This window comes from Lutjanus erythropterus, chromosome 13 (assembly GCF_056507025.1).
Source record: "Lutjanus erythropterus isolate fLutEry1 chromosome 13, fLutEry1.hap2, whole genome shotgun sequence".
In the NCBI taxonomy this organism is placed as follows: Eukaryota; Metazoa; Chordata; class Actinopteri; order Lutjaniformes; family Lutjanidae; genus Lutjanus; species Lutjanus erythropterus.
The window spans coordinates 33,371,122-33,398,476 of NC_139329.1; the positions used below are offsets into that span (position 1 = coordinate 33,371,122).

Here is a 27,355-nt window from a genome sequence, read left to right on the forward strand (position 1 = left end):
GGCCAAATCCAGCCCTTTAATGACCTCAATGAAAAAAGTATGTGACTGTTATTTAAATAAAATTCCAAGTTTCTGGTTGTTTACGTTTTTTATCAGAAGATCATCATTTTATTAGAAGGCTTAGGACAGAACTCGGGCTGTTTAGGCAGAGGGAACTGAGGAGTCAAACTGAATGGAAAAAGATGTTAAATGCAACATTACAACATTAAAACAACAAGCTACTTCTGATCTAGTCTCGAGTACAAAGGTACATTGTTTATTCTTGTGCTTTTGTGCTTTATGTTTCTTTTCCAGTTGTGAAAACCAATAAAATGGAGAAAAAATAAATAAAAAGGTGTGTTGTTTTACACATTTAAATTCCTAACTTTACAGGTCAGACATAGGAAATGTAAATGTCTGTCTCCTCGGCACTTGACTTTTTCTTTTCTTTTCTTTTTTTTTTTTTTCAAATCTGGAACTATAGCTGTGGGTTAGAGTAAGAGATCGAGAAAGTTTTTCAGTGCCTGTAAAAAATAAACTCTGAACTCATTCAAACGTTGGAGATCCTTTTTATTTCAAAATCACTTCAAAACCATCATCAACAGAAACAGCAAAGTTACTCCTGTACAAACAAATGTCCAGCACGTCAGACAGATCTCCGTGATGCTGTTCGTGGTGCTAAATATGGACGGGACTGTTGGGACACAAAACCACACGCCTCTGGCTTTAGCAAAGAGACCACTGTCCCAGTGGAAGTCAAACATTAAACACTTCTCCAACACTGTAAGTGCAATAACTTATTGCAATGGCACATTATATAAAGTCACAATCAGAAGTAGAAATACTTGATTAATATACAAAAAGCTGCTTAAAGCCATAAGAAAATTAGAAAGCAATTTCAACCTCTGTAAAAGTCCAGAGCAACTTCTTCAGAATAACACACAGAACATAATTTTACATTTCTTGGCAATATTACTGTAATACTTCATCGGTTTATCTCTGGAGGTCCATTATTTGACAAATAAGCAAAACAAATGTACAAGCAAAAGAACAATATCATTTATATTGTTCACATTCACACAATACGACATTATAACTATGGATTCAATTGCTTTATTTCAGTAGTATCAACACGGACGGAGCTGCAGAGGAGTGGAGCACTGAGGGAAGACCAGCGAGGAGACAAACACACAGTCATCTCAACAAAGTAGGAACTCAGTCCCACATGTAAGTCATGCATACATTTATTATTTTGACCACATCCTGTTTTTACTTGAAAATTTGACGATAATGGTTTTGATTTTTAATCCTCACATCCAACAGAGTCTGTATTAATTCAAAATGTTTCTCCTCATGACCCTCTCTAATCCTTTCATTCGATGCCAATAAACCCTCGGAGTAGAATACATAAACAGCTTGAACACTCGTATCAAAGTCATCATCATGTTGTCACCTAATTCGCTCGCTGTGGAGGGGAAAGGACTCAATTTGAAAGCAACAACAGCCTATTTTGGATGATGTTGGGGATATTAAAATGTTTTTCCTTCCTATGAGAAAACAATTAAAAGAGCAAAGGTTCAAGATGCTGAACTCTCAAATAGAGCTGTAAGGAAAGTTCAACAGGAAATTCATCAGCAACAATATAATCATAATAATTTAAGCATTAAAGCAGAAATGACAAATATTCTCTGGTTCCAGCCTTGAATTTTGCTGCTTCTTTTGTGTGATAGTAAACAGAATTTTTGGGGAACAAAACAAGACATGTAGGGCTGCATTTACTTAAAAAAGTGTCAAAAAAAAAAAACCAAAAAACATGGAAAATGCTCATCATGATTTTCCAGAGCCCAAAGTGACATCTTCAAATAGCTTCTTTTGACAGTCCAAAACCCAAAGACTCTTCATTTAATATCATAAATGATAAAAAAAAAAGTACATTTCAGAAGCTGGAACCAACAAATGTTTGACATATTTGCTCGAAAAATTAGTGAAACAATTAATCGCTTAACAAATAGTTGGCAACTAATTTTCCTTTGATTGACTAATCTGTAAATCCTGTCCAGTTTAATGAAAATGAAAATAAAAAGTAATAAATGGCAGTCTGGAAAGATCCGAAGCACTCTGATAATAAATTAAAAATCGTTTATTAGTATATTCATTTTCAGCAAGCTGGAATGTCAGCCTATTCTTTTTCCTCAATCAATTGTTTGACTAATCGTTGCAGCTCTAATTTGAAGACGTCACTTTGGGTTTAAAGAGGTAAGAAAGGGCTATTTTTCACCCGTTTCTGGCATTTTAGATTTAGATTATATCCAAACCAACAAATTAACAAAATGATCTCCAAGTGAATCATTACAAAAATAGTTGTTCGTTGCAGTCCTACTCTCAAGCAGGAGGGCTGTAATGGGCATTCATATGTTACAATGATCAGCCGGCTCTGAGGAGCAAAAAAACAGACTCTCCTGCCATCATCATCCTCACAGGGGAAAGAAAACGGATCTGTAGCCCAGCGGGCGTCATAGAGAGATCAGCCAAAAGACTAATGAAGCCTGTCTCTAGTCTCAGCCTGCAGCCCAGCTCTGGTGACAAGCTTTATTCCGGCGGGGTAACACACAGAGACACCCCTGCAATCACTGGACATACTCACCACATTCCTGCAGTCCAGCTCTAATGTCATCACATTACCTAAACATTACAGAATGCTGCTCAGGACGATGGGGGCCGCTGATTCGGCCTGCAGTCTCTGGCATGTGACGGATCCTGTGAGCAAGCGAGAGTCATCTCTGCTGAGCCCACTGACGGTCAAACGGCGAATTGATTATTACAGCGTGTGTGCAGTATGTCCTCACCATGTACGCTGTGATGTACTCTGGTGTTCACGGGGCAGGCCGCCTCACTTTGACGCTAATTAAGAGTGTCTATTCCTGTTTGTTTGCTGATTGGAGCTGACGTGGCTAGTTGGTGTTGAAGGCTGCTGCTGTGCGTTGCTGCGCCTTGTCTGCCAGTGGAGACGGTGTTTCCTGTAACCTGAGGCCTGAGCTGCAGGGGAACCTGTGGAGGCAGCCCTGGGGGAGGAAATGACACGTTGGTTTGAAATTGCTGCCAATCCGATGCCTGCCGTCCTCCCACGCTAAATTGGCACAGGCCATGTCTGCTCGTGCCCAATTAGACACTGTTCACTTATTGCATTCAGCCTCTGTCCTTCTTTGCGGGGACATTTACTCCCCACTGCAGGCCCAGGCAGTATTAATGTTTTCTCTCATAACCAGTTATTGTTTGCAATGGCACGTGACAGAAAAAACTCTCAACACTTGTTCTTTTTCTGAGCTTACTCTCACCTTTTTTAAATAGCGTTTAAAATGCAAATACTGAATGTACAAATATGTACTTGAACTCATTTATACAGTATGAGAGACAAGTCTAAACCAAACAAAATGAGTGGGACAAGATGAATAAGCTAAAGGAAGTAAATCGAGCTTAATTCTCTAAATTAAAATACTGTATGATATGGCTGGATTTGACACTGAACTCTTATATTCTATGAAAGTATTTTGTAAACCGTCTTTATTATGTTGCTTATTTTACTGAAACTGATCACTATCTTGAATGATACCCAGTTTATTCGGGACTAAACCCCATATTTCAATGAGACCTGAGAGATCAGGGAATCAAGAATGAGCACAACATCTTAGTAACATCTGTATTTCTCTCACTTTCAGCATCTGCTGATTGTCACAGTCACAGTTGTTATCTCAGTTGCGTTGGCCGCTGTAAAGGCCTCTGTTATCTCCACAGTCTCTCCCTGTTCGTTTGACCTGTGTTATCATTAGTGCTCTCGGGGAAAAAAAAAACCTCCCTCCTCCCCCTCAGCGCTCGCTGATGGCTGCTCCAGAGAACAGGGCCGTATGGGGGCAGGGTGGACCTGGGCTGGGACATCATGTGGCCCAGGAGATGGCTGCACTGTGTTCCTTGGCCTTCATGCGCAGCGCAGCTATGCTGGAGGACTTGCGGTCTGGATCAACATTGAGATCATAGCCATTGATTCCACCGCCCATCCCTGGACCTCCGAAAAGGCTGCCCATATGCGTCTGTCCCATGTGGCTGCTGCCTGGACTGGGCACGCCCAGGAAGTCAGTAACGCCACCCGGACCGTGAGGGTGAGGCGGCATGCAGGAGGGGACGGAGTCACAAGGCACGACGCAGCCCGGCACTGGAGACGCTCCACTGCTGCTCCCGATCCACGTAGGGTTCTGGATCTGAGGAGAGAAGAAATCATTAGTTAAAGTGGCTAAAATAGATATTTTGGTAACTCATGTCTGTAATGTATTATAATGCTTCATAAACTTACATATAATGCAATATACTGTATTTTTAGCTGGATATAATTATAAGCACTCATAAATATTCATGGTGCTTTATAAAAATAATCAAACTCTTATGTCATCCATTGTTCATAATGAATTATAATGCTTTATAAATATACTTAATATAATAATATTACTCTGTTCCTATAGTTTTATACACACTCATAAATATTCATAATGTTTTATAACAATAATCATGAGACATTATGATGTCCATGTCTATTATGAATTATAATTCAGTACATAAACGTGCTGTGCTTATAGCAATGTATAATTATTGTTATAAGCAGATATACACATTCATAATTCTTTATAACAATAATTGTAACACATTAGAAAGCATTTAATCATAATATTTAATAATAGTTTCTGTTCAATCACTGAAAGTTTTTGGCAAGCATTATTATGTTTTATAATTCTCAGTTGAAATGCATCATAAATATTTTATAATGCACTATAATCACTGCATTGTCATGTGATTATAAGGTCACTAAGTGACCAGCAATTATGAAGTACTATGACACTTGACTTTATAAGTCATTATAAAATGCTTTATACTGTGTAATAATTATTATTGTATTAATATTTATGAGTGCTTATAACTATAATCATACATTGTTGTAAGCACAGTATAATCATTCTGTATGTAATGTAATCATTGTATAATGCATTATAATGCATTATAGACATGGGTGTAATAAAAAGTATTAAAAGTATTGTTTTTCAAATATCAATAAATCACAGGACATTATGAAAAGGTTTGCTCGTAGTGTTTTCACAAGAAGCTCCTATCAGCTTATTGTTTATCTGTCGAGCCTGAAACTTTGGTTTCCTCGTCCAGGCCACAGTTTTTTGCAAAAAAATTTCTAAAAACCCACTGAACACTACCTGCTCAGAAACCAAATAGCTCACAGACACTGTTAGCAACCAGCTGGGGAACATAGTGAAGCATGTGGCAGCTAAAGAGGCCAAAATTTCCTCAGGAGTTGGTAGAGACCATGAGAGCTAAAACAGAGTGAATATTGGACTTGCATTCACCCGATGGCCACAAACAAAACTCCAAATGAATGATGATGTTGATTTATAATTGCTGGATGTGTAAATAAGCAAATGAGATGTCAATGTGGTGTTCACAACTTGTTTCCACTGCAGACGGAGGCCAAAAGAAATAAAAAAAAATAGATGACCTGATCATTTCCACCCTTCATAACCATTCATGAATCTAATATCTGAGATCATATGCACCTTTGCATAATAATATTCAGTGAGAGGACTGACACTTTTACCTGTGCATAGTTCTCGGGTCGAGTCAGTAGAGGCAGCTCGTAAGCAGTAGAGAAGTGTGTGCGGACCTGTTGCATCTGGCCAAAGCGCTCCCTCTTCCTCCACTTGGCTCTGCGATTTTGGAACCAAACCTGAAAAGAAAACAATCCATCAGGAAAACACCTCCAAATACAGACCAGCCACTACCAAACAAAACTTTAATGTAATTTAAAACACCGTTCCCATGACTCTCATTTCTCTCTTTGCTCTTGTGCAAACCCAAGTGCTTTTGTGCAGGAAAGAGGCCATCCTCTCTGCTCAGCAAGACAAAATAAGAAACTGAACCACATAAAATGAAGACAGTGGAGCAAATAAATTCTGCAGCACATGAAAGTCCGGGCCCAGGTTTTAAGACTTGACGTGTCTTTAAAGTGCCGTCCACACGGAGCTATTGATGTGAAAATGGTGAGTCTCCCCTGGTGCTGCACCTTTCAGCTCCTCCCTTTGATACACAGGCGTCTGCCTCCCTTCAGGCTGCCAGCGTCGACAGATCCACATCTGGGCCTGTAGCCATTCATAAATCACTCTGAGAAAGGTGTGCTCTCCCCCACATGTCAGCGCGGTGGGATACAGTGGGGAATCCCTCTGTGTAATCCATGAAGCACAAGTTCAACTTTTGACCAGGAATATGCTTTACCTTGGCCTTTATTAAGTACTGTATGCAGTATATGAAGCAGGCTCTTCTGGGTAATTTCTCCTTGTGAGATTGATAGACATGCTACTTTGCAGACAGGGTGTACTTTCAGTACCTGCTGACAGACCAAGTGCAGGCTACTTAGGCTGCTTCTCCCTTTGCTGCTGAAGGCATTGCAGAAAAGCAGGACTGAAGGGTGAAAGACAGGCATGGCAAATTTGCTGCTTTGTGATTTTGGGCGATACTGTATAAACAAAATGGACTTGGCTTCACTAGCGTGGATTAAAAATTAGCATTGTTGGACCTTTAAAACAAACAGATGTCTGATTACAGACACTTGATTCACTAAGCATTTATTGGCACAAGCCATTGAAGTGTTAAATGGCTTTGCATAATTGGTTAAATATGTCATTTTACAAGTAAAAATACCATTACATGATCGTTCCAGCTTTTCAAATCTAAGAATTTGCAGCTTATCCTTTTTTCATTATATTTAAAGTTACTTAGTTATTCATTTTTATATCAATCTGTAGCTCCCAAGAAGTGTTCCTTAAGTATTCAAAGCTGAACAATCAAATTTTTTAGGCTACTTTTGCAGGCGATTTAGGCCACAAGCAGGACTGAAGGGTGACAGACTGGTGTGAAATAAGGCATTATGGGAAAAAAAAAGTAAAATTTGGAGTGAAATCCACTGAAATATTTCTATTGAAGTCTTGTTATTAACTGCCAATGCTGGGTGTGGTTATCGATTCATGTCTGCTCTCTACACATGACATCCACTGTGTGTAGTGGTTAGTTCCATATGCATAATATGAGTCTATCTGATATTTTACATTAGGTACAATTTGTTTAAATCAATCATGTATATTTTTCATTATAGTGAAAGAAAATAACGAATGAAATCGACAGCCAGCTGCTTTTGCATTCCTCCAAATTAAAGCTGTATGTTTGTCTTTTTAAGAAAAAGCATAACCAGCATATTTGAAGAACAATGGATTAACTAACACATCACATGTTTTTAGCACATTAAAACAGGATTGTCGTGGAAACTCGAAATGTTAACTGTGCCGGTATTAGTCTATGCACATCATATAATTACTTTGTAGTAACATTAACTGTAAAGTAAGAAACCAAAGAAAATATGTGTTGGATTCCTTAAATCTCATATTGACATTTTCCTCCATATATGTTTATATAAAACAAAAAAAACAGCATTTCAGTGGCCCCATATGTCCTCATGTGTCCCTCTTCTGCTGCTCTTCCTGAGATTTCTTCCTCTTCTTTTTTGGGAGCATGTATAGAAGGTGTCACATGTTGTAAAGATCATAAATCCTTTTGAGGCAAATTTGTTTTTCAGCTATTTGAACAAAATTTACTCTGCTACACTAGTGTGAATAAAAATGAGCAACAGTGACATTACTGTAGGTCTTACGTTGCTTTATAATTCGTTAAATATCGGTCAAATATTAGTCAAGCAAAAATGCCAGACATGTATATGTTCCAGCTTTTCAAATGTGATAATTTGCAGTTTATCCTTGTTTTCATCATATTTAAGTGGTCTGTTTGTCAGGCTCTCAGAACTTGTGAAAGGCGATTTTCTCTGTTTTATTTTGTTTCACAGAGCCAGTGATTATTTGAGTAATCAAGAAAGTAATCTTCACAATAATTGATAATGAGAATAATGGTTCCATGTGAAAATATTCTGGCTCTGCACACCGTTTCTTTCTTCTGCTTCTCTGATGTCCAACCTCTCGCTCCTCTCCAGATATTTTCACAGTGAATTAAGGGTTTATTTCAACCAAACCAAAGTTGGTGATTTATTATGATAAAATTGCTGTTTCTTCAAATTCTGGTGGCTTTGGCAAGAGTGACGAATCAGCTGTTTGTGGTTAAAGAAAAAGGACCTTACTCTTTGACAACATTATGGAAAGGATCGGACGTTTTTGTTAGACACTTAAGAATCAGCATATGAATCTGTGCCTGTCAGTAGCAAAAGAGGCATTTTTATTGGACATAGTGCGCAGTTGCCCGTAGGGATTACATTGCAGTCCATTTTGCAGATTGGACCAATTTCAAAAATGTTTGTCCCCATTAGTCACTTAGACACAAAAACATGGGAAAATCGGGTCCAGGTTGAAAAATAGGGAAGTTACCCTTTAAGACATCACTACAAATTAGGATATTTTGACTTTTTAATCATCATAATATCATAAAATGAAGTCAGTGGTAGCCACCTGATTATTTCTCTACATGTTCTCCTTTCTTGACTCTTCCTTAGCATCAGCAGTTTTAAGTTTTGCTAATCTTTTTTCTACAAAAGTTTCTCACATCTCCATGCAAGAGAATAGGGGGGGGGGGGGTTACTGGGAGTCTCCACATGTTTATCTGTATCTATTTGTTGGTTGTCTGAATCTTATCCTCCCAAGAGGGAAAGGGAAATTTCTTCAAAGAGAAAAGAGAGAGCGATCCTGCTTCGACACAGGGGTTTGAACTTGGATTGTGGGTTGATTCCCAGCCCAATCAGCTTGTGGTTTCCACAGTCCCTGACATGCAATTTCCCTTCAGTCAACCTCCTCAAATCCCCCCTCATGTCTCCTTCTCTCACCATTCCTCTCAGTCAGGACAAAAGAGTTTAGTGACAAACATGAGCAGCGTCACACGAAGAAGTGAATTTTACAGAAGCCACCTATAAAAACCCTCAACATGCACACAAACCTGTAATTTTTCTGACTGGATCAAAAAACGAGCCGGTTCATTTTCAAAGTTAAGACCATATATGGCCTCCTGTGGCACGTTATAGTAGTGTGTTTTTTGCGAGGAGCTGACGTAAAGAAATGTCGTCTGACTCCGACATTCCTCAGGTCAGCTGGCGAGATTAGAGGACAGCTCACCCTTGCAAAGTGGTAAACTGATATCTGAGGTTGTGGCTGAACCCCAATGTCAAGGTGAGGGGTTGTTGCCCTTTGAATTATATCATATGTTTGGAGGGGGGTTCAGAGTCTGTGTTATGTGCCCCCTGAGGCTTTGGGGTCTATTATTGTTTAAGGTTCATCGTGTCTTTCTTTTGGTTCTTCTTCGGTTATGAGAGCTCATAACATCACAGGTTTCCAAATATAATCCTCAACACAAAAGGCCCTGACTGAACTGACAAATTTAAAGCAGAGGTTTGTTTAAAGGGTCAGTTCCCCTCAAAATCAAAATTCGTATATTTTTCTCTAGTGCTATTTATCCATCTACACTGTATTGATGTGAGTTGCTGAGTTTTGGAGATATTGGCCGTAGAGATGTCTGCCTTCTCTCAAATATAATGGGCCTGGATGGTGCTTGGCTTGTGGCGCTCAAAGCGCTCGAAAAAAGAAATCTGAAAAACTCACCAGCATGTCTCTCCAGAAATCATGATAATGAAAAAAAATCTAGGTAATTTTAGAAAAATAAAATCCTCAGAGACTCTTCGAACAAGGGATGAAAAAATATTCCATCTTCTGAGCAACAGAAAAGATTTTTAACCTGTTTCCCAAGTTACATCCCTTTTCTAATCCAAACAAAAATAGCTATATGACCAAATACTTGATTTTATTATCTGCTTTATTGGTATGTATTGTTTGGTGTCTTTACGAATTCTAAATTTTATTTAATTAAATTTCTAACTGAGGGCTAGGTGGAGGGATTATATCTCCACCTTGGCCTGGGAACGCTATGGGATCCCCAAGTCAAAACCGTGACACGATTTCAGATAAGCAGGTGAAGATAGATGGATTTTCCTAAAAGTAGAAATGATGTGCCAATATTTTAAATGTGTTTTACCAAAAAAAGTTAGGGCATATGTCAATTCCAGCTGCCTGGATCAAGAAATACAGTCACAACTTCAGAAATTGGTAAAAATCTTTTTTGTTGTGAAGCTGATGGGCAACATCTGACAACACAGTACACAAAAATGTGCACAGTTACAAAGGAACAAGTGAGGAATGATCTAATGTTAATGAGTTCATTAACTCTGAATAACTCTGATTTACATAGCAAAGAGACTTCATGAAGTAATGAGGACTACTTTAGTAACAACTCATCAATATCACTTTATGTGACGGTGCACAAAAAGAGCAAACAATCATTATGTAATTCATAATTAATAACTCATCACTAGTTTGTAGTTTCAGTGGCTGATTCACAGTTAATCAGGAACTCATGAACAAAAAGTTATTTTAATTCATATATTTATTGATTTATCATCACCTAATGATCCCAGTCTGTTTTCTAGTAGCTCTCATTACTGCTAATTCATAAATATGTATGAGTAACTTCATGAGTTCTTCCAGATTAACTGTGAATCAGGCACTGAGCAGCAGTTACATAATCATTGGTCACTTCCTGAAGGTCTGAGTGGTTACTACTGTAAATAGTCCCTCATTACCTCATGACTACCTTACCATTACTTAAACTTTTCATAATCATGAAGGAAAAGTCTGTTCTGTAGTAACTCATCATTATCTGCTATATAGTCCTTGTATTCAGGAACTATTTATTAAATCTTTATTAATTGTTAGATTATGCCTCACTAGCTACCTGGCAACTACTCACATTTTTGGGTATCATATTGTAAGCTGATGCGTGATGAATTTGTGAAATATTTACAAAAACGGAAAAAAGGAACATCAGATTCTTAGCTCTGACTCAGATGTGATGTTAATACATGAGAGGCACAAACTGAGGCGAAGGTTAATTTATTGCAGGTGTTTCAAAGCTCCGCTGTCCCTTTAAAAATACAAAGTTTTATCAGTTACTCCGCTGTCATCTTAATTGTAAAGCATCAAGATCAGTCAACTTGATTCCTCTCCGCTTAATCTCTTTGTCGTCCTCCCACCTCGCTGTCGAAGCTCAGCCTCTTCTCTCCCACTCCAGCACCACCCCCCCACCCCCCCCACCGCCGACCCCTCTCTCCATGTCTCTCTCCTCCCTCCTCCCTTTTAAGTCGGCGAGGGGAAGTGGGGATATTGGAAAGTGAGATGGGAGAATGTTCAAACTGGAGCTTGTTTTCATTTCATGTTTAATTTCCTGACGCCTAAGCCCTTGGCTTTCCGCAGCTAACCCCTCTGACCTTTCGGAGGCGTGCAGACGAGAGCAGCGGACCGAGCATACACATACACACATGCAGGATGCACGCAGAAAACACACGCATTTACATACCATGTTATATACAAAATTCAAAGTCGGTCACTAACGAATGCATTCTTTTAACCTGGACGCTCTCACACACTAAGTGGATTCTTTTATAAACAACGTCTGAGCACATATATGCCCCTTGTCTTGGTTTCTGGGCACTGAGTGTGTCATGTTTCACAGAGGGTTAGATGTACGTAGCTTTGCCTTTGAACGGCAGTAGAAATGAGACCCAAGCCAAATAGTTTGGCAGGGAGATCATTCGGGGAACATTATGAAGTCAGATGTGTCCTTTTCTGCTCCGTGTCTCTTATTCCCCAACTTCTAAACTTCTAAGTTCATTAGAAAGGAAAGCCGGTGGAGTTTTTGCACAAGCAGAATTTCAATTAACACGATGTTGATCTCATGATGACCAACAGTGTCCAACTCAATACATGAAGCCCAAAAGGATATTTACCAACTGCAAACACTTACTACTCTTGTTTATTTTATCTCGCGGACATCTGCGAGGAAGGTGGCTCAGAGCTCTCGAAGCTCAAAGTGCTTGGCGGTGATACAGTAATTGCTAAAGACGTTGACAGCAAAAGGCAGCTTACAGAGCCATTAAAGAGCTTTATTTATGCTCCAGAGCCAGCAGGCAGAGGGAGAGGAAGAGGAGAGGAGGGAGGGCAGAGTGCACAACTCCAAAAGCGGCTTTGAAGTCCAGCCGTCTCACCTCATCTCTGTCATCCGGGACCACGGCGATTGATAGACTGCCTCAGCAGTCACTCACACAGCCTCCTCCTCCTCCATTAAAAAAAAAAAGTAGGCACTGTGGTGAAGTTCAAGTCTGAGGCTGAGAGCTAATTGTGCTAAATAAACTAGTGGCAGCAGAAGTCACAGATGTGATTGTGGAAAACTGCAGCCCGACTTTATGAAGACATTCATCATCAAACTGAGGATGAAACTGTAGGACCTTGACATTGGCATTTTGGCAGAAAACATCTGTACTCAGGGATTTCAATGGCTGTTGTTTCGAAGATGAAAAGGATTCTCCGATCGCTTGCCAAGATCCAAGTGCCCCTTGGTATTCAACAATTGGATATCCCTGGACTTTGTCTTGATGGACCTTCAGTTGAAATTGTGGGGTTTAGTCTTGATTGCGTGCATATTTAGGGTCTGATTTTAGAAGTATGGGTCAAACCTCACAGTGACTCAACAGAGTCTGCTGTGTGCCTGTCAGATGAGGAAGTTAATTATATTCATCTGGGGAATAGATGGGTCTGTGTGAACGCAACATGAATGTACTTATTTTACTGTACCACCACAAGGACCAGGCCAGGTTCTCTGTCCCTGACTATGTCTTGGACTGCGCGTGGAAATTGAAACTGGCATCTCAAAGTGTTTTTTATATCCTTGCCAAATAGCTTTGATGACTTTTCTTTTTTTTTCTGTGTTTTCCCTCCCTGCCTCCAGAGTAGTGCGGTGAAGTAGTTTGAACATGGTGGTGCTGGGGAGAAACCCTTGGCCTCTGACCCCTCTGCAGAGCCTGCAGCGTGTAAAGAGCTAAGAGCAGAGTATTCCCTCAGTCCCACCCATCCCACTCTGATCTAAAACTGGCAGGCAGAAAGAGAGACAGAGAACAATAGGCCTTGCTGTCTGCTCTTCCGAACAATCCTTGTCAACATGCCAGTCTTAACTCTCCCAGCCCTCTCTGTCAGTTCTCCAAGTGATTATTAGCATGCAAACATGGATGACTGCAGTCGTACAACACAGCTCATGGAGACTGTCCTCTTAAGAAGGAGTGACAGCATCCATCATGTCAGCAAGTAGCCCAAAACTACATACATTCGAGTTCAAGTGACAGAGCCCTCAAGTAGCCGTAGTACTTGTGATGGAAGCAAAGGAAGAAGCCGGGTGACATTGTTATAGAGAAAAGACAAAGACCACATAAGGTGAAGGTTGAGGCAGATAGATGGGTCAACTAAACATCGGACTTTAACCCAGGAGACTGCTTTTTGTTTCCTTTTTCTAACCATGATGAGCCAAAACACTTGGCTCAGTTAAGACTAATGACAATCTCCCAGCTTTTCTTGGGTTGGAAACAATGAGACTTAAAAAAAAAAAAAAAAACCTGCACTGCAGAACAAATCCGAAGTCTCTAGCGTGGCCCTTCATGTTCAGGTGGTTACGTGCAAAAGTCATGTACCTACCACTGAAGAGAGTCAGGGTAAAATGCAAGGGGCGTAGGTTTGTTAGTAGCCACCATTCAAGCAGCTATTTTGCATTTAGAAATCCCCAAATTATTGGTTGGCAGCGAGATCTCCGATCATTTGCGAGACTGTGGAAATGCAGCCTGGTATGATTTTATGCCAAAGCAGGTAGGCTAATAGGTGTGACGGTCCACAGCGACACTGTCAGGTGAAGTCAAGTGCCGAGGCAAAATGTGACTCATGTGGTATCCTCTAGTTCAAGCCTATTCAATCTGCAGCCCATGGGCAAAATACAAACCTTTGATCATTTAAATAAACATGAAAAAAGTATAAATAAATATTGTTTTCAAATGAAAGAGATGGTCTGTCTGTCTGTTAAGCATCAAGACACTTAATTAAAAAGTTTTAACTCCAGCTGTTTAAGCAGTGGGAAACTAGGAAAGTAAAAGTGAATGGGAAAAAAAATGTAAAATGCAACATTGTGTTTATTAAAACAAACTATTTCTAATCTAGGATTAAAAAGGTGCATTGTTTTTCCCCATACTTTTGTGCATAATGTTTCTTTTCCACTTGTGAAAACTAATAAAGTGAAGAAAAATAAAAAGGCACTTTGTTTTACACACTTAAATTCCTAACTTCACAGGTCAGACATACGGAAATGTAAACTTCCAGCCCCTTGGCACTTTACTTTTTTCAAATCTGGTCCTTTTAAAAGAGTAATTGGATAGGCATGAGACTGGGCTGGATGGCAGGGCAGAACTTAAGCTCAAATAAGTGCTAATTTTAGCCAAGCTTTATTTCCCTAAACTTAACCAAGTAGCCTAAACCTAACTAAACCTTAACTTGACACATCATAAAACTATCTTTCAGTGATTTTCAATGGAAGACACAAAGAAATATCATCCTGCCGATCAGAAAACATTTGAAATGAGGACAAATTGCATATTTTGTTGTTTAATATAGAGGACCGGTTGGCTCATGTCAGTGCAGAAAGGAGTTTTTCACGTGTACCCTGTTTTTTTTTTTTCCCCCGTCCTCACCTGGACACGGGCCTCCGTCAGGTCCGTCCTCAGTGCCAGTTGCTCACGGGCATAAACATCTGGGTAGTGTGTCTTCTGGAAAACCTTCTCCAGCTCCTCCAGCTGGTAGCTGGTGAATGTGGTGCGATTGCGCCTCTTCTTGCCTTTGTTGCTCTCAGCCTCGCTTTTGTCCAGAGGGCTGGAGAGGTCGGAGCCCGGCCGCTCGCTGGGCCCCTTCTCACCGGGTACCTTCAGGTTCAGGTAGCTGCCTTCCATCCCAGCTGGGTCGACACTCGGGGGCAACTCGGACTCTGTCAGGCCGCTGTTGTCTTTTCCTGTAAGTTTGAGGATAAGAAAGAGACAGAAAGATGTGTGGACGGTTTAGTTTACTTGGGACAAGGAGAACTTCTCAGTGTCTCGGTTTAGACTTAAAGCTTTGACTTTCTAACAGAAAGCATGCATTGCAAACTAAAGCTGTGTAGTTTGAAAGAATTGGGTGTAATGAAAGATTCTATCCTTTTGCATTATGGGAAATATAGGATCCAGGGTTTTTGTAGGTTGACCTTTGCCAGAAAATTAAAGCCATGACATGATTATTCTTTTCTTAAAAATATATCTCTTATGCACCCTCCTTTACAGAAATACAACACCAAATCACTGTAATGCCCCTTTAATTCTGTCATGTGGATTGACAGTGCTGCTCAAAAACCCCATAATAAAATACTGAAGATTTTAAAGTTTAGATGTTACACAGTGGTTCTAATAAAACACATTTGAGCAATTTTGGTTTGGTTTAAAGTGTGTCGCTCTTACGGTTTTCATATGAAGCATGAAAAATCAAAGAGCCCATCACAATTTACTTAAGTGTGGCTTTACATATAATACAAATCATATTCTGACTGTAATAATATTATTTTCAAACAAGCTATTACAACCAACTTTCTGACCATTTTGGACCTGAAAAAAAGAACTGACACATGTTGTCAATAACCCTCCTATAATTATTGTTACTGCTCTATAATTGGAATATTCAGCAGAGCAATATTTTCTCTAAAATGTGGTTGAATGAACCCATGGTGTCTCACTGCGTCTGCTCATCATCACATTACAACATCCACATGAAATGACATTTACTTTAAGCTTACATCACCTCTATAATGTTTTATTTGATGGTTCAAAGGCCTTGCAAAGGAGAAATGTTGTTTTCTGTTTGAAAGGTATGTCACTACACATTGGCGTGACCTGTGACACAACCCTCGAAGCCTTCACATCTTTCAATCACGCCACCCGAAACCCGAGCCACGCAAAAAAAAAAAAACCTTCTCCATCTCGAGTGTATGGCGGGCCTTGTGTAGATACGGGGTCGACCCGCGCTAACCCCCCACAGCCTCGCCCCTCAGATGTAAACAACATTGTGTTTGTCACCTTCAATTTCGAGAGCGTCCATTTTGTGACAGACCTCGCTCTGTTCCTGTCAGCGCTCGCTGGCTTTTTTGTTTCCTTTTAGGAGATGAAGAAAGCTGTCCCTTCTCCTTCAATAAACAAACAGCTGTGTGAATAAATAAGCTGAAGGGCTCTGGTTGTGGGCCAGTGAGAACAGCGTGCTCTGTCAGCCTCTCTGTTTGCCTTTCCTGCGAACGGGCACGGGGAGCGCCCTGTCCTGACTGTATTGGTCCGAAACCAGCTCATAATGGTCTCCTCCACATAAACATTGTGCAACACCAGCATTACTTTAGTCCAACAACATTTGTCTGTAACTTAGATCAAGTTTGCGATGATTAACTTAATAGTTATGTGCTTATGTGCGTGCATTTTACTCTGTCGCTTTGCATTTTTGTTATGAGTCATGTCAGTAATGGCCTCCTGTCATTCTCAGAAACCCAGAGCGCTGCGGGAAAGAGAGCTGACACCTTGTGGCACTGGTGACTCTCTGAGCCAAGTGTTTCAGTGGTTAGTAAGATGACTGAATAGTTTTAGAGTGATGAAGCTAGGCGGAGGCTGTCTGCAACATGCATGTTTGTTTTCATGGATTAGTACGCCTTTGGCTTGTGTGTCCCACAATGAGATGTCAATATTCAGCCTTCCTCTGCTCTCTGGCTCAGATTTGCCCCGACAGAGACACTAATGGAACAACACAGCTCACCCAGCTGGAGTTCATGACCTCATATCGCTGTGGCCCACCTGTCAGACCCTCTTACAGTTTCTACGCAGGCAGATGTTCTGACATCACCAATCCCTGCGCTGGCCTCTAATGCTCGAGCGCTGTGCAATATTTTCATTCTGGCCCTGGGCAGGAGCACGGCTGCAATGTTAAGAAGTAAGACGGGTCAACCCCAGGTTCCTGCTTGGCATTTGCATCTGCGAGAGAAAATGCAGCTATGCCCCTGAGCAAGGCACATATCCTGTAAAGCAAAGGGTACAGCTGGGCGCACACATGATGGGAAGATGGTGGGAGAGAGGGTGGAAATGTTTAAAGTTCTCAGTCTTATGCAGACCTATATCAATATCATTTACACTGAAATCTGCACTAATTAGACTGTTTCTACCTCAAAGGAATGGCTCACCATTCTAGGAAATACAATCATTTGCTTTCTTAGGAGCTGTGTCCATTAAAGATTTTTTCCCTGAGGCCAGCATATTTTTTTAATTGTTTCCAATAGTATTTACACTTTGCTACAAAGGCCAGCAGCATGACGAGGCGCTCGCCATCTCCTCTGCACTGAGCGTTTGTTGTTTTTATTCTGGTTGCGAGAGCTGAAAAATGTTGAACTTTGGATAAAACGCTGCACTCGTCACTGTCGCTTTTTACGCACCCAGTCACAGTGGAAGAGGGACAGAACAAATAGGCTACCACAACCTGCGCCCTGCTCTTATTCTATTTTATTTTATTTTATTTAACTTCTTACTTTGACTACCCGCTGCCCCCCAAACACATACATGGGCAAACAAGCATGCACACCTTGCTCAGCTCTGTAGACTTTTTCCAGTTGTTTACTTTATTTTCTTCTATTTTAAATCATTTCTTATACCAAGGAGGAAACAACAAAAAAAAAACTCTTCACTAAAGCCTTGGTCCCGTGCTGTCACCTGGCTCCTCCCCACCATCTCCTCCACTCCTCTCATCTAAAAGGAATGCTTCCTCTATAGATGCAAGAAGGGGCACAAGCCCTGAGCTATCTACCATGCTCATGAACTAACTGAACTTATTTGTGTCCTGCTCGCACTCTTTGAACCAGGCTTTGTCCAACTTCAGCTCTTGAACCAAAGAGTAGTGCTCGCTCACACAAAATCTAATGAACGTACATATAGTGGAGAGTCCGTCCTCTTTGCCTACATACTTCGGCCTGCCCCTCATCCAGAGCCAGGGAGCAAGTAGCCGAGTCTACCTTATGCCAACATTTTTACATTTGGTATTTGTTGATGACTGGGAAATTATACAATTTACTTTTAACCTTAAGTGTAACTTAACGTGGATTTTCTGTAAGCATAGCAACTTGAACATTTTAGCTGAAATAACGTTGCACTTTCAAAGCACACTCATGCACTCCCACCTGTGACTATTTATAGGAAGACCCTGGCATTTTAAGCTGTAAGAGGCAGAGTCCACCAAGTGTTTTTTTCCAGAGAATAAGTCAATAAGATTATTACCCCTCTCATGTCTATACAGCAAATATTGAGCAACTGGTTAGTTTAGCTTAGCATAAAAAACTGATCAAAGTGAAACTGCCAGCCTGGTTCTGTCTGAGGGTAACAAAATCAGCCTACCAGCTCCTCTGTAGCTCATTAATTAATTATGTTTCACATGTTTAATCTGTACAAAAACAAAGTATAACAGTGACCATTCACAATTTTATGGAGGGTTATGCAACAGTTTCTTGACCTTTTACTGATCAAACTTGTCTTGTGATGACAGATGATTTGAGATCCCGCTGCCTGCCAATTGTTTTGGGATTTCTAAATGCAAAATAGTGGCTTGAAAGGCGACGAGAATGGCTGCAAACAAACATTTTTTTTTTCCTGTAATTGTTTCCACAAAGGTTTAGCGACTAAAGCTGGGAGATTGTCCTCAGACTCTATTGAGCAAAGAGTTTAGAGTCTGACTTGTCTAGATCAAGCAAATGACAAACAAACATTAATTAATGAGTTTTTGCAGTGCTTGTAGATGGATTTTGTTACCTCTGCACAGTTCTTTGCTAGCCGTTTCCCCCTGTTTCCAGTCTTTGCGCTAAGCTAAGCTAACCGATCGTAAGCAAACTATCCGTTTGAGGTTCTCAGCCTTATACAGACTTATATCGCCACAATTTACACTAAACTCTGCACCAATCAACATCCTCTCTCTGTGTAGTATTCCCAACTCATCCCTTCTCTCTGTCACGCGAACCTCACAGAGTCCTTTGCCACAAACATCTTCCAGTATTGCCGCATGCTGAGCTGTCTCTTCTGCACGCTGTTCTGCAGAACACAGCCATCACACACTGCTTTCTTTTGGGAGCCAAGATTCCACTGCACTGGCTCCAGTTTTTTTTTTCTTTTTTGGCATTCAGAGGAATGTGTTTTTGACTGTTGTTCTCGTTTCAGTCTTCATCAACGTATATACATAAATGCGCCGAATGTCACCGGCTGATCCTGCAATTTGCCAGAGTTGCTCTGTGACAAGCTGCAGACCTCTTCAGTTAGCTGAGGTCAGATGTTTACTAGGGTCAGCAATTTAATCACTGCTGAAAACAGAGAGAAAACATCAAAGTGTAATTTAACTGGTTGTAAAGCAACAGGGCACCCTCTCAGTTTTTATGGAATGGGACGGGGAGGGTCAAGTGAAGCCAAATAAAAGAAACACTATAAATTAGTAACCTGGGGAAGGGTTAATGACCAAACACTAAATAGGGAAGGGAATGCTTTTAAACAGAGTGCTCTAAAATGTTCTCTCAAAAAACACTCAAAGCTGACAGCAGTTTGCCACAATGGCCCTGCACTTATCACACCTTATATTGACCAAATAAAGTCAAATATTCCTTTGGCTTTGGCAACTGTTAATTTTTACATTCATCGCTGGTTCGCAGACATGCTTTGGGCTATATCGTTCTTCCTGCAGCACAGTCTTAAGACCTGATGTTGACTGTTGTTTCCTCAGTGGAAGGGAGGCTCCCAGATGTTCCTGAGGAGAGATCTATGCCAGCGGCTCATGCAGGAATGCAGATTCCCTGGGAAACCAAAAAATCTCTCTGTTCAGCCTCAGCTCCTGATAAATTGACACGATCATGACCTCACTACCGTCATAATACCTCGGGCCGTGGCTGTCACTGTCTAATATCAAAGAGCGCAAAAATAGTTTGGGATTTTATGGATTTTCTGCGGGAGAATGTAGTTAAAACTGCAGTACGCAATGCCGTTTCAGTAGAATTTTGGTTGAAATAACTAACGGACTGGGCCTGAATCAAACAACCAATCAGGGTAAACTAGCATGTAACTAGCCAATGACAGTGAAAAAAGGGTCGAAAGGTGTTCTAGGTATCTTGGTGTCTTAGTGGCCTCCTTACCTCTGAGTCAGACATAACTATCTGACAAGAAAACACAAGTTTCCATGGGTCCTTAAAAAGTCTTTAGAAGTTTAAATTCCAACAATCAGAATTTTAAGCCTTACAATGTCTTAAAATGTCCAACATATGATTGACAGAGCTAAAAAATTGGTTGGATTATGAAATGAACATTACTTTTATAACATTGCATTTTGAAAAATTTGTATTGATCACACTGTAACAAGTACATAATGGAACCAACACCGAACCAACAACCTCTAATGCAAACTGTGTGGTCAGAATTTATCGGTGTATACCCTGCAAAGTTCGCGCTCCACCTTCGTGCGTTGAAAAGACAGTCTTAGATTACGTAATTTGAATTGGTAGATTTCATTCATGGATTAATTCATATTAATTTTTTTTTTTTTTTTTTGCAAGTGTGGACGTCAAGTCTTAAGTTTTGTTCATACTGGTCTTTAAAAGTTCTTAAAAGTCTAAAATTTAACTTGTTGTAACCTGCAGAGACCCTGAAGAGATGCACAAAATCTATGAGCATGTTTGGTGCATTATTTGGTGGGAGGGGCTTAGCAGAGTGATGTGAGGCAGCAGAAGGAGGCAGAAGTTGTTGCTTTGTGTATGTTCAAATTGCCTACTGCAGCTTTAATACCGAAGGAAATGCATACGATTTCTCCTAAAATGAAAAACCCAAAGAAGATCTTGAATATTTTGCTTTTAGAGTTTTGAAGTATTTGCAGTGGAAGGCAACTGGCAAATATAAGTAACTAAATGCCAGGTAGGAAAGTAGTTCTGGTAGATTCCAGTGCAGAAAGAAAGTAGTTCCTACATGAAACTGCTCACAACAAGGACTGTGGATTATCTTGAGAGACCGGGTCATAATTTTTGGAAAGAGACATTGGTTTTGAATTTTACAAATATAGTGCCATTTAGTCCCATTATATTGGAGAGAAGACCGACATGTCTACAGCAGATATCTCCAAAAGTGCAACTCACACCAAAAAAAAAAATCTAGGTGAATAAATAGCACTACAGGCCAGAGGAAAAATATGTATTTTTGATTTTTGGGTGAACTGTTCCTTTAAATGTGATTATGACTAATGTAATTAATCATCTGCTAGCTTCTCGCTGCCTTTTAGTCCAGAAGTCATTCTGTTATTAAATTTAAACTGTCATCACATTTTTACAAAGGTTTATTGGCTCGGTGCAATCATAGAGAAGCATAAGGAAAGTTTGTGGCGCAGGCGGTGTCACTCCACGATGATTTGGGTTTCTTTCCACCGCTCGCTTTTATTAAAAAAATACATCAACCCGGCAAAACGAGCTGTGTCTCTGTGCTGAAAGCAAGCCGAGAAAGAGGAAAAGAACCATTGTTAATCATGGACCTAAAAGTGATCATCATGCTTCTGCTCTGCCCATTAGTTTCCATCATTAGTCTGTCATAGTTGGCTGTCTTGACTTAACATTTTGTGGCTTGTCAAGGCAATCAGCTTTTATCCCTTTTGCAACCATACCATAGTATGGTGTGGCCAAATATTTGCATTACTTAAGAAGCTGATAGTCCATTAATAAGAAGCGAAGAAGTCGAGGTAGAAAGACACAGATCAAAATGTGCACCGGCTGGTGAAAGTTTCCAAATCATTTCTTTAATCTGGCCTGCAAGCAGGTCTCAGGTGGGGAGTTACCTTTCCCCTGTAAGAGAGGTGACTGAAAGTAAAGGCCAAAGCATGCTGTGTTAGCTATGCAGGAACAGATATGAGCAGAACAACAGAATTTTGAGTGGCGATAAGAGGACTTTTTAATCAAACTCATGAAACACAACACTTGGTCCTCAGATTTGAATGTCTGCTGTGTGTTTTTGGTCACCGGCAGGCGGTTTTCTGCCGTTTTACCTCCTGAGTCACACATTTATATAAACCATCACATTTCAGCAAGTCAGGAATCTGTCCTTTCAAGCGTTCTCATTATATATTCAAATTTATTCTGGTTCACAGACAAACGCCGGCATGATCACAGGTGTCATTCTGACATTTGCTTATTGTTAACATCGACGCAATGTGTTAGTCATCAGCACATGCATATCCTGTGACATCACTTCCCCGAGCCTTTTAACATGTACTTAGAGTGCTATATTTTGACAGGATGCCTTTAAAACGCTGCCAGGGCTTTTTTGGGGTCTTGTTTTGGCTTTCATACGCCCTAGAAAAATGTTTTACATATCACAGGATGCTTATATATCCCGCTGAAGGGAGGAGGGGGTGTTTGAAAATGGAAAGATTGACAAAGACGTGTGTTATAAATGTGTAATTTGCTTTAAGCTGTTATTTTGTGGAAAGACAAGGAGGGTGAGGCACAAACAGCCTTACCAGTGTTCGCACAAACACTGAAGCAATCTGCAGAACTCAACCTCAGTATCAACCACAGGCCTATAAACACAATGATTTTTACTTTTCACATTTAGATTTGGCTTCACTTTCTCCACATTCTCCCAAATTTATAAAGAAAGTGTGATCATATTTTCATCATAAGTGTGTTTTTGTAAAACTCTATGGTCTCTCTAATGCAGCAGTCAACGTGCATCAAGGCTTAAACATGAAAATGAAAATTCTGAAGCTAAAAGTGCATATATGCAATGCATCTCAGAGCCATGGGGTTCAGCAAAGTACATGAATGTAAACAGTCATTCGCACACGTGTGCGGCTTTCCCAGAAACCCTCTCATTTCTCCCGAGTCCCTCAAATCATTACCCAATCTCGATGTCCATTTCTGACTCATTGCTTATTTGTACAAGGTATTGTTGAGACGGGGTTATGTAAACCAGTCCCACTTTGTCATCTCAGGGACTCTCCGTAGCTTTGGAGATTCGATGTTTGGGGAGTATGAATAATAACTATAGGAGCCAGTAATGCACATCTGCCTCAGATTAATGCGAACCTCTCCTGCAGCGCTGACCTGCATTCCTCAGCTCTCGATCAGCTCCAGGGGTTTTATTTCATTCATCGCTGTGCGAGCAGGTAGACGGCTCCATCCCTGTCCTCGCTGTGGGACAGTCTCGCTGATTAACGTGCACTCAGGGAAACAAACCAGCCAACCTGAGCCACTACTGTGCAGAATATGTTCTTTCACTCATCTAGGGACAATGTTGTATTTTTAGTGAACATCATTTTGAAATCTGGTTAGAAGTGTGATTTTTTTTTCATTCATGCAAAACAGCATAAACCTTGCAAAACGCTCCTGTGATCTGAGGGATTAAATGTTAAAAATGTATATTTTAGAATCATGCACAAAGTCTTAAATTGTAGTCTTTTTTTTACTACTTGTGCAAGTGATTTAAAAGAAATCATTTGCCAGAATCTTTGGAAGTGTCCTGAAATAAAAATATGAAAATGAGGTGTGAATATCATGCAACAAAAACTATTTCCCATTATGTTTTAACAAAATGAGCACAGTAAATCCACATTTCACTCTTTGCTTCTCTTGGCTTCATGCAGAGCTACAAGCTAAAAATTATTTTAATCAATGATTAATCTGTCAGTCTTTTTCTTGATAAATCAGTTCATAAAATATTAGAAAATGGTGCAATATGACTGTTTTAAACGTCCTCAGATGTCTCGTTTTGTCCACAACCCAGACACATTCAGTTTACGGTCATAAAGGACTAAAGAAGCCAGAAAATACTACAGTTGTAGAACCTGACATCAGAGAATTTGGACATTTCTTCTCAAAAACTGACACAAAATGATTAAGTGATCATCAAAACAGTTAGATTAATTTAATAGTTGAGAGCTAATCAATTAATCGACTAATCGTTGCAGCTCTAGAAGTGTTTTGAAGTAAAAGTGTGAAAATGAGGTGATAATCATGCAGCCAAAGATATTTTATATTTTATATTTTAAAACAGTAAATCCACATTTTATCTTTTGCTTCTTTTATTCATGTGTTATTCCATAGAAATATAACAATTTTAGCATAAATCTACTCAGTGTTTTTCTCTTTTTGGGGGTGTATTTTGGTGCACCCAAACACTTTCCCATGGAACATCTCCAGAATGACGCTAAATGTTGGGTTGCCATGTAAATAGTGTTAGAGTCGTAGCTGGAGTTGCCACACAAAAAAAACTCCCCTCGGGTTTGGGGAGATGACTTTTGTCATCATGGTGATGGAGATAAAGCATCAGCATTGAGCAATATATCTCCCATTGAGGACCACACATAAGAGCACAAGCCTGTTGACGCCTGAGGCTTTGGCAGCACCCCAAAGTATCCTCCCCAGAGCCACGATGCCTTCATCTGGCTGCAACATTTTCAATAATAACATTGCAGAGCTCTCCTCAGGGGAGAGCATGTTGCATTTAATGATGGTGTTTAAATGGTTCTGTCAATGCACTTGCCAAATCAATTCACTTCAGTGCAGAGGGTGCTCGAGTCTGTTTGGAGGCGACGCTCTCAAACTCCAGAAAAAGTGACAGTACAGCTTAAAATAAGGAGTGACTTCAGTTGTTTCTCAGGAAAACAGATTAATGTGCGCTTTATGGATGTGTTTTGGCAGAGTCTGGTACTGGCTACTGCACAGAAAAATGTGTTATAGTGCAGGCTTAGTTGTAATTGGTCCCACTGAGCAGAATTAGGGCAGCTCAATTTTATTTGTTACACCTAATGCTTAAATTTGCTTACATACAATAAAGCATTTAAGTGTATTTAAATAAGCCTGGCAGTGTTACGCCTCTATTTTCTGAACTTTTTTTTCAGACTGAATCTCTTTTCCAGCACAAATCGCTGATTAAAAGATACAAGCTCATTTAAAGGTTGAATTAGTGCATAAATTTCGATGCACGTCAAATTTCACTCACTGATCATAACAGATGTTTTCTTCTGTAACATCCGCATCATGATAAACATCTGGATCTGAAACATAAAGGCGCCGGCAAGTCTGTGCTCTTATAACTTCCCAAAATATTGTTTTATTGTCGTTTTTAATCTAGTCTCTAATATATTAGACAAATATATTATGCATATATTATGTAAAATTAATTGTACTTGTAATTATTTCTTTTTTTAGGCTATCGGCCCTGTCTTGTGGACCTGTTGTCACACACAGAGTCCATTTCTTCTGCTCAATAAGACGGTTTTCTCTTTTTATTTTATACCCCTACTTCTCATAAAAGTGGACGGTAAAATGGATTGTTTTCTTCAAACGAAACATTTGTTCTGCAACGAGTTGTCGGAAGACAGTGTAAAGCTGTCGTTTTAAATGAATGTTTTTTTTGTCAGGAGGTCCAAACAGTCTCTAAATATTTAAATCTTCCACTGAATTATAATCAACAAATTTGTGACGCTTTGGCCTAAAACTGGAGCTAATCCAATGAATACATTTAGAAATTCTAATTGTGGAATATAAAGGGCCAGTTGTCATCAATTATTTGTCATTATCACCTGTGCTAAAAATAAAACTGGAATAAAAATATAATGCTATAATAATGCAATAGATAGAAATGACCTTTAATAGTCCAGTTAAAATTAGTTTGTCTTCATTTTCACCATGTAGCGCGTGGATTTCCCGTTTGTGCACGCATGGCCTCGTGACTTGTGAATATTTATATTGGCTATATATAAAGTAATTCACGACCTGCCTATATTTATCAGGGATAAAATAATTTTACTGCATGTAGACAATGGCAGACTGCAGACAGAGGCCAGAGAGATCAGCGACAGTGATGCTGCACCAGAAATCAAATGATAGAGGAAACTGAAAACCAGTGACTTTCAGTCCGGTAAAATCATAACTTTTATATACAAAAGGGGCCAACTTCAAATTAAAAAGTTTTAAAATACTTCTTCACCTCTCAGTCCAAACATAATATCATTATAAAGAAAATAATTTGCTATAATGCTACAATTATAAGTCAACTTGCAAGCTTACAGGGTAGGAAATTCCACTTTCCCTGAAGAAATATATTTCAAATTAATTCAGGTTTGCATTTTGTCAATCAGTGATCAAATTCGCTACTCCGTATATTTACTTATTTAATGAAAATTTTATCTGAATTTCTCGAGGTTGTAAAGGTTGTAAGGTTTGCCACTAACGTGTTCTCGCTACGATTCACAAAAAGTTAGAAAATGTATATTTTGCTCGTCGTAGCTCACAGTTGCCCCATTACTTTGATAGGAAACTCCACTGTTACATTAAATATTAATTTATTTAAAAGGTATATAGGCTATACAGTACAGTTAAGTTAAAAGAAACGGATGTCTGATTGGAGTCCTGGTGGGTTTTTACCCTCCTCTCCTCCTCTCTGCTCTCCGCTCACAGATTTCTGACTCTCAGTCGCTGTAATACATACTTCCATTATTGCTTACAAATGTCGCCTCTTGTCATTCATTTCCCTCCAACTCGAGGCCGATATGTCGCCTGATAGAGTCACATTTTGTGCCTTTCCCACGTCCACTCACCATAGCAGGGCAGCAGCGTCCCGTTGAGCCCGCTGTCCGGGTGCAGCTTGCTGCCTTCGGGCGGAGTTTTGCAGGTCGGCCGCTGCATGAAGAGCTGGTATTTGTTGAAGGAGCCCTCCTCAGCGCCATCCAATGACTGGCACTCCGGCTGGAAGGGACTCCGGGGCTTCTCTCCGTACGGCTGCCCGCCTTTCCCCGGGATGAACGTGGGGCTGTATTTGGCTTCAGTGGTCGGGAAAGTCCTGAACGAGTTGGCCTGGTGCTCCCTACCTTGCGCAGTCGTAGACGTGCTATAATATGAATCCATCGATGTCATATCGCAGTATGAGACGCACGCTGCGTTCATACCTAAAAAGTTATATTAAAAAAATCCACACGGTTCTTCTTTCTCTTCCCTCCCCTCCTCTCTAAACTCTCATGCACTGACAGGCTCACAGTGACGCGCTCATGCACACACACTCTCACACTGCACACCGCATCTGGGACTGCTTAAAAAATGAATCAGATGTTTTCCAGAGACTGCTGCAGACTGAACAAATGCTAAAAGCCCCCTGAAGGTTTGTCGGGGTAAAGAAGAGAAATGCCTTGCTCAAGCTGATGCCGCCTCAGTAGCCTACAGTGTATCTGACACACACTCGCTCACACACACACACTCACTCACACTCCGACCTTCAGGCTCCACACACATCTGAAGTAGTATAGGCCCACACCGA

General features: G+C 40.2%; 1 protein-coding gene across 1 annotated transcript; it reads right to left on the bottom strand.

Moving 5' to 3' along the window:
• Window positions 1-1,797: 1,797 nt before the first annotated feature.
• LOC146316919 (homeobox protein aristaless-like 4) lies at window positions 1,798-27,355 on the bottom strand. Its single transcript, XM_084733316.1, has 4 exons — window positions 26,643-27,355; window positions 14,684-14,997; window positions 5,627-5,755; window positions 1,798-4,232 (listed from the first exon to the last, which is right to left on the bottom strand). Exons 1-4 carry the CDS (start codon window positions 26,986-26,988, stop codon window positions 3,912-3,914), a joined length of 1,110 nt encoding a protein of 369 aa, XP_084589442.1. The 5' UTR covers window positions 26,989-27,355; the 3' UTR covers window positions 1,798-3,911.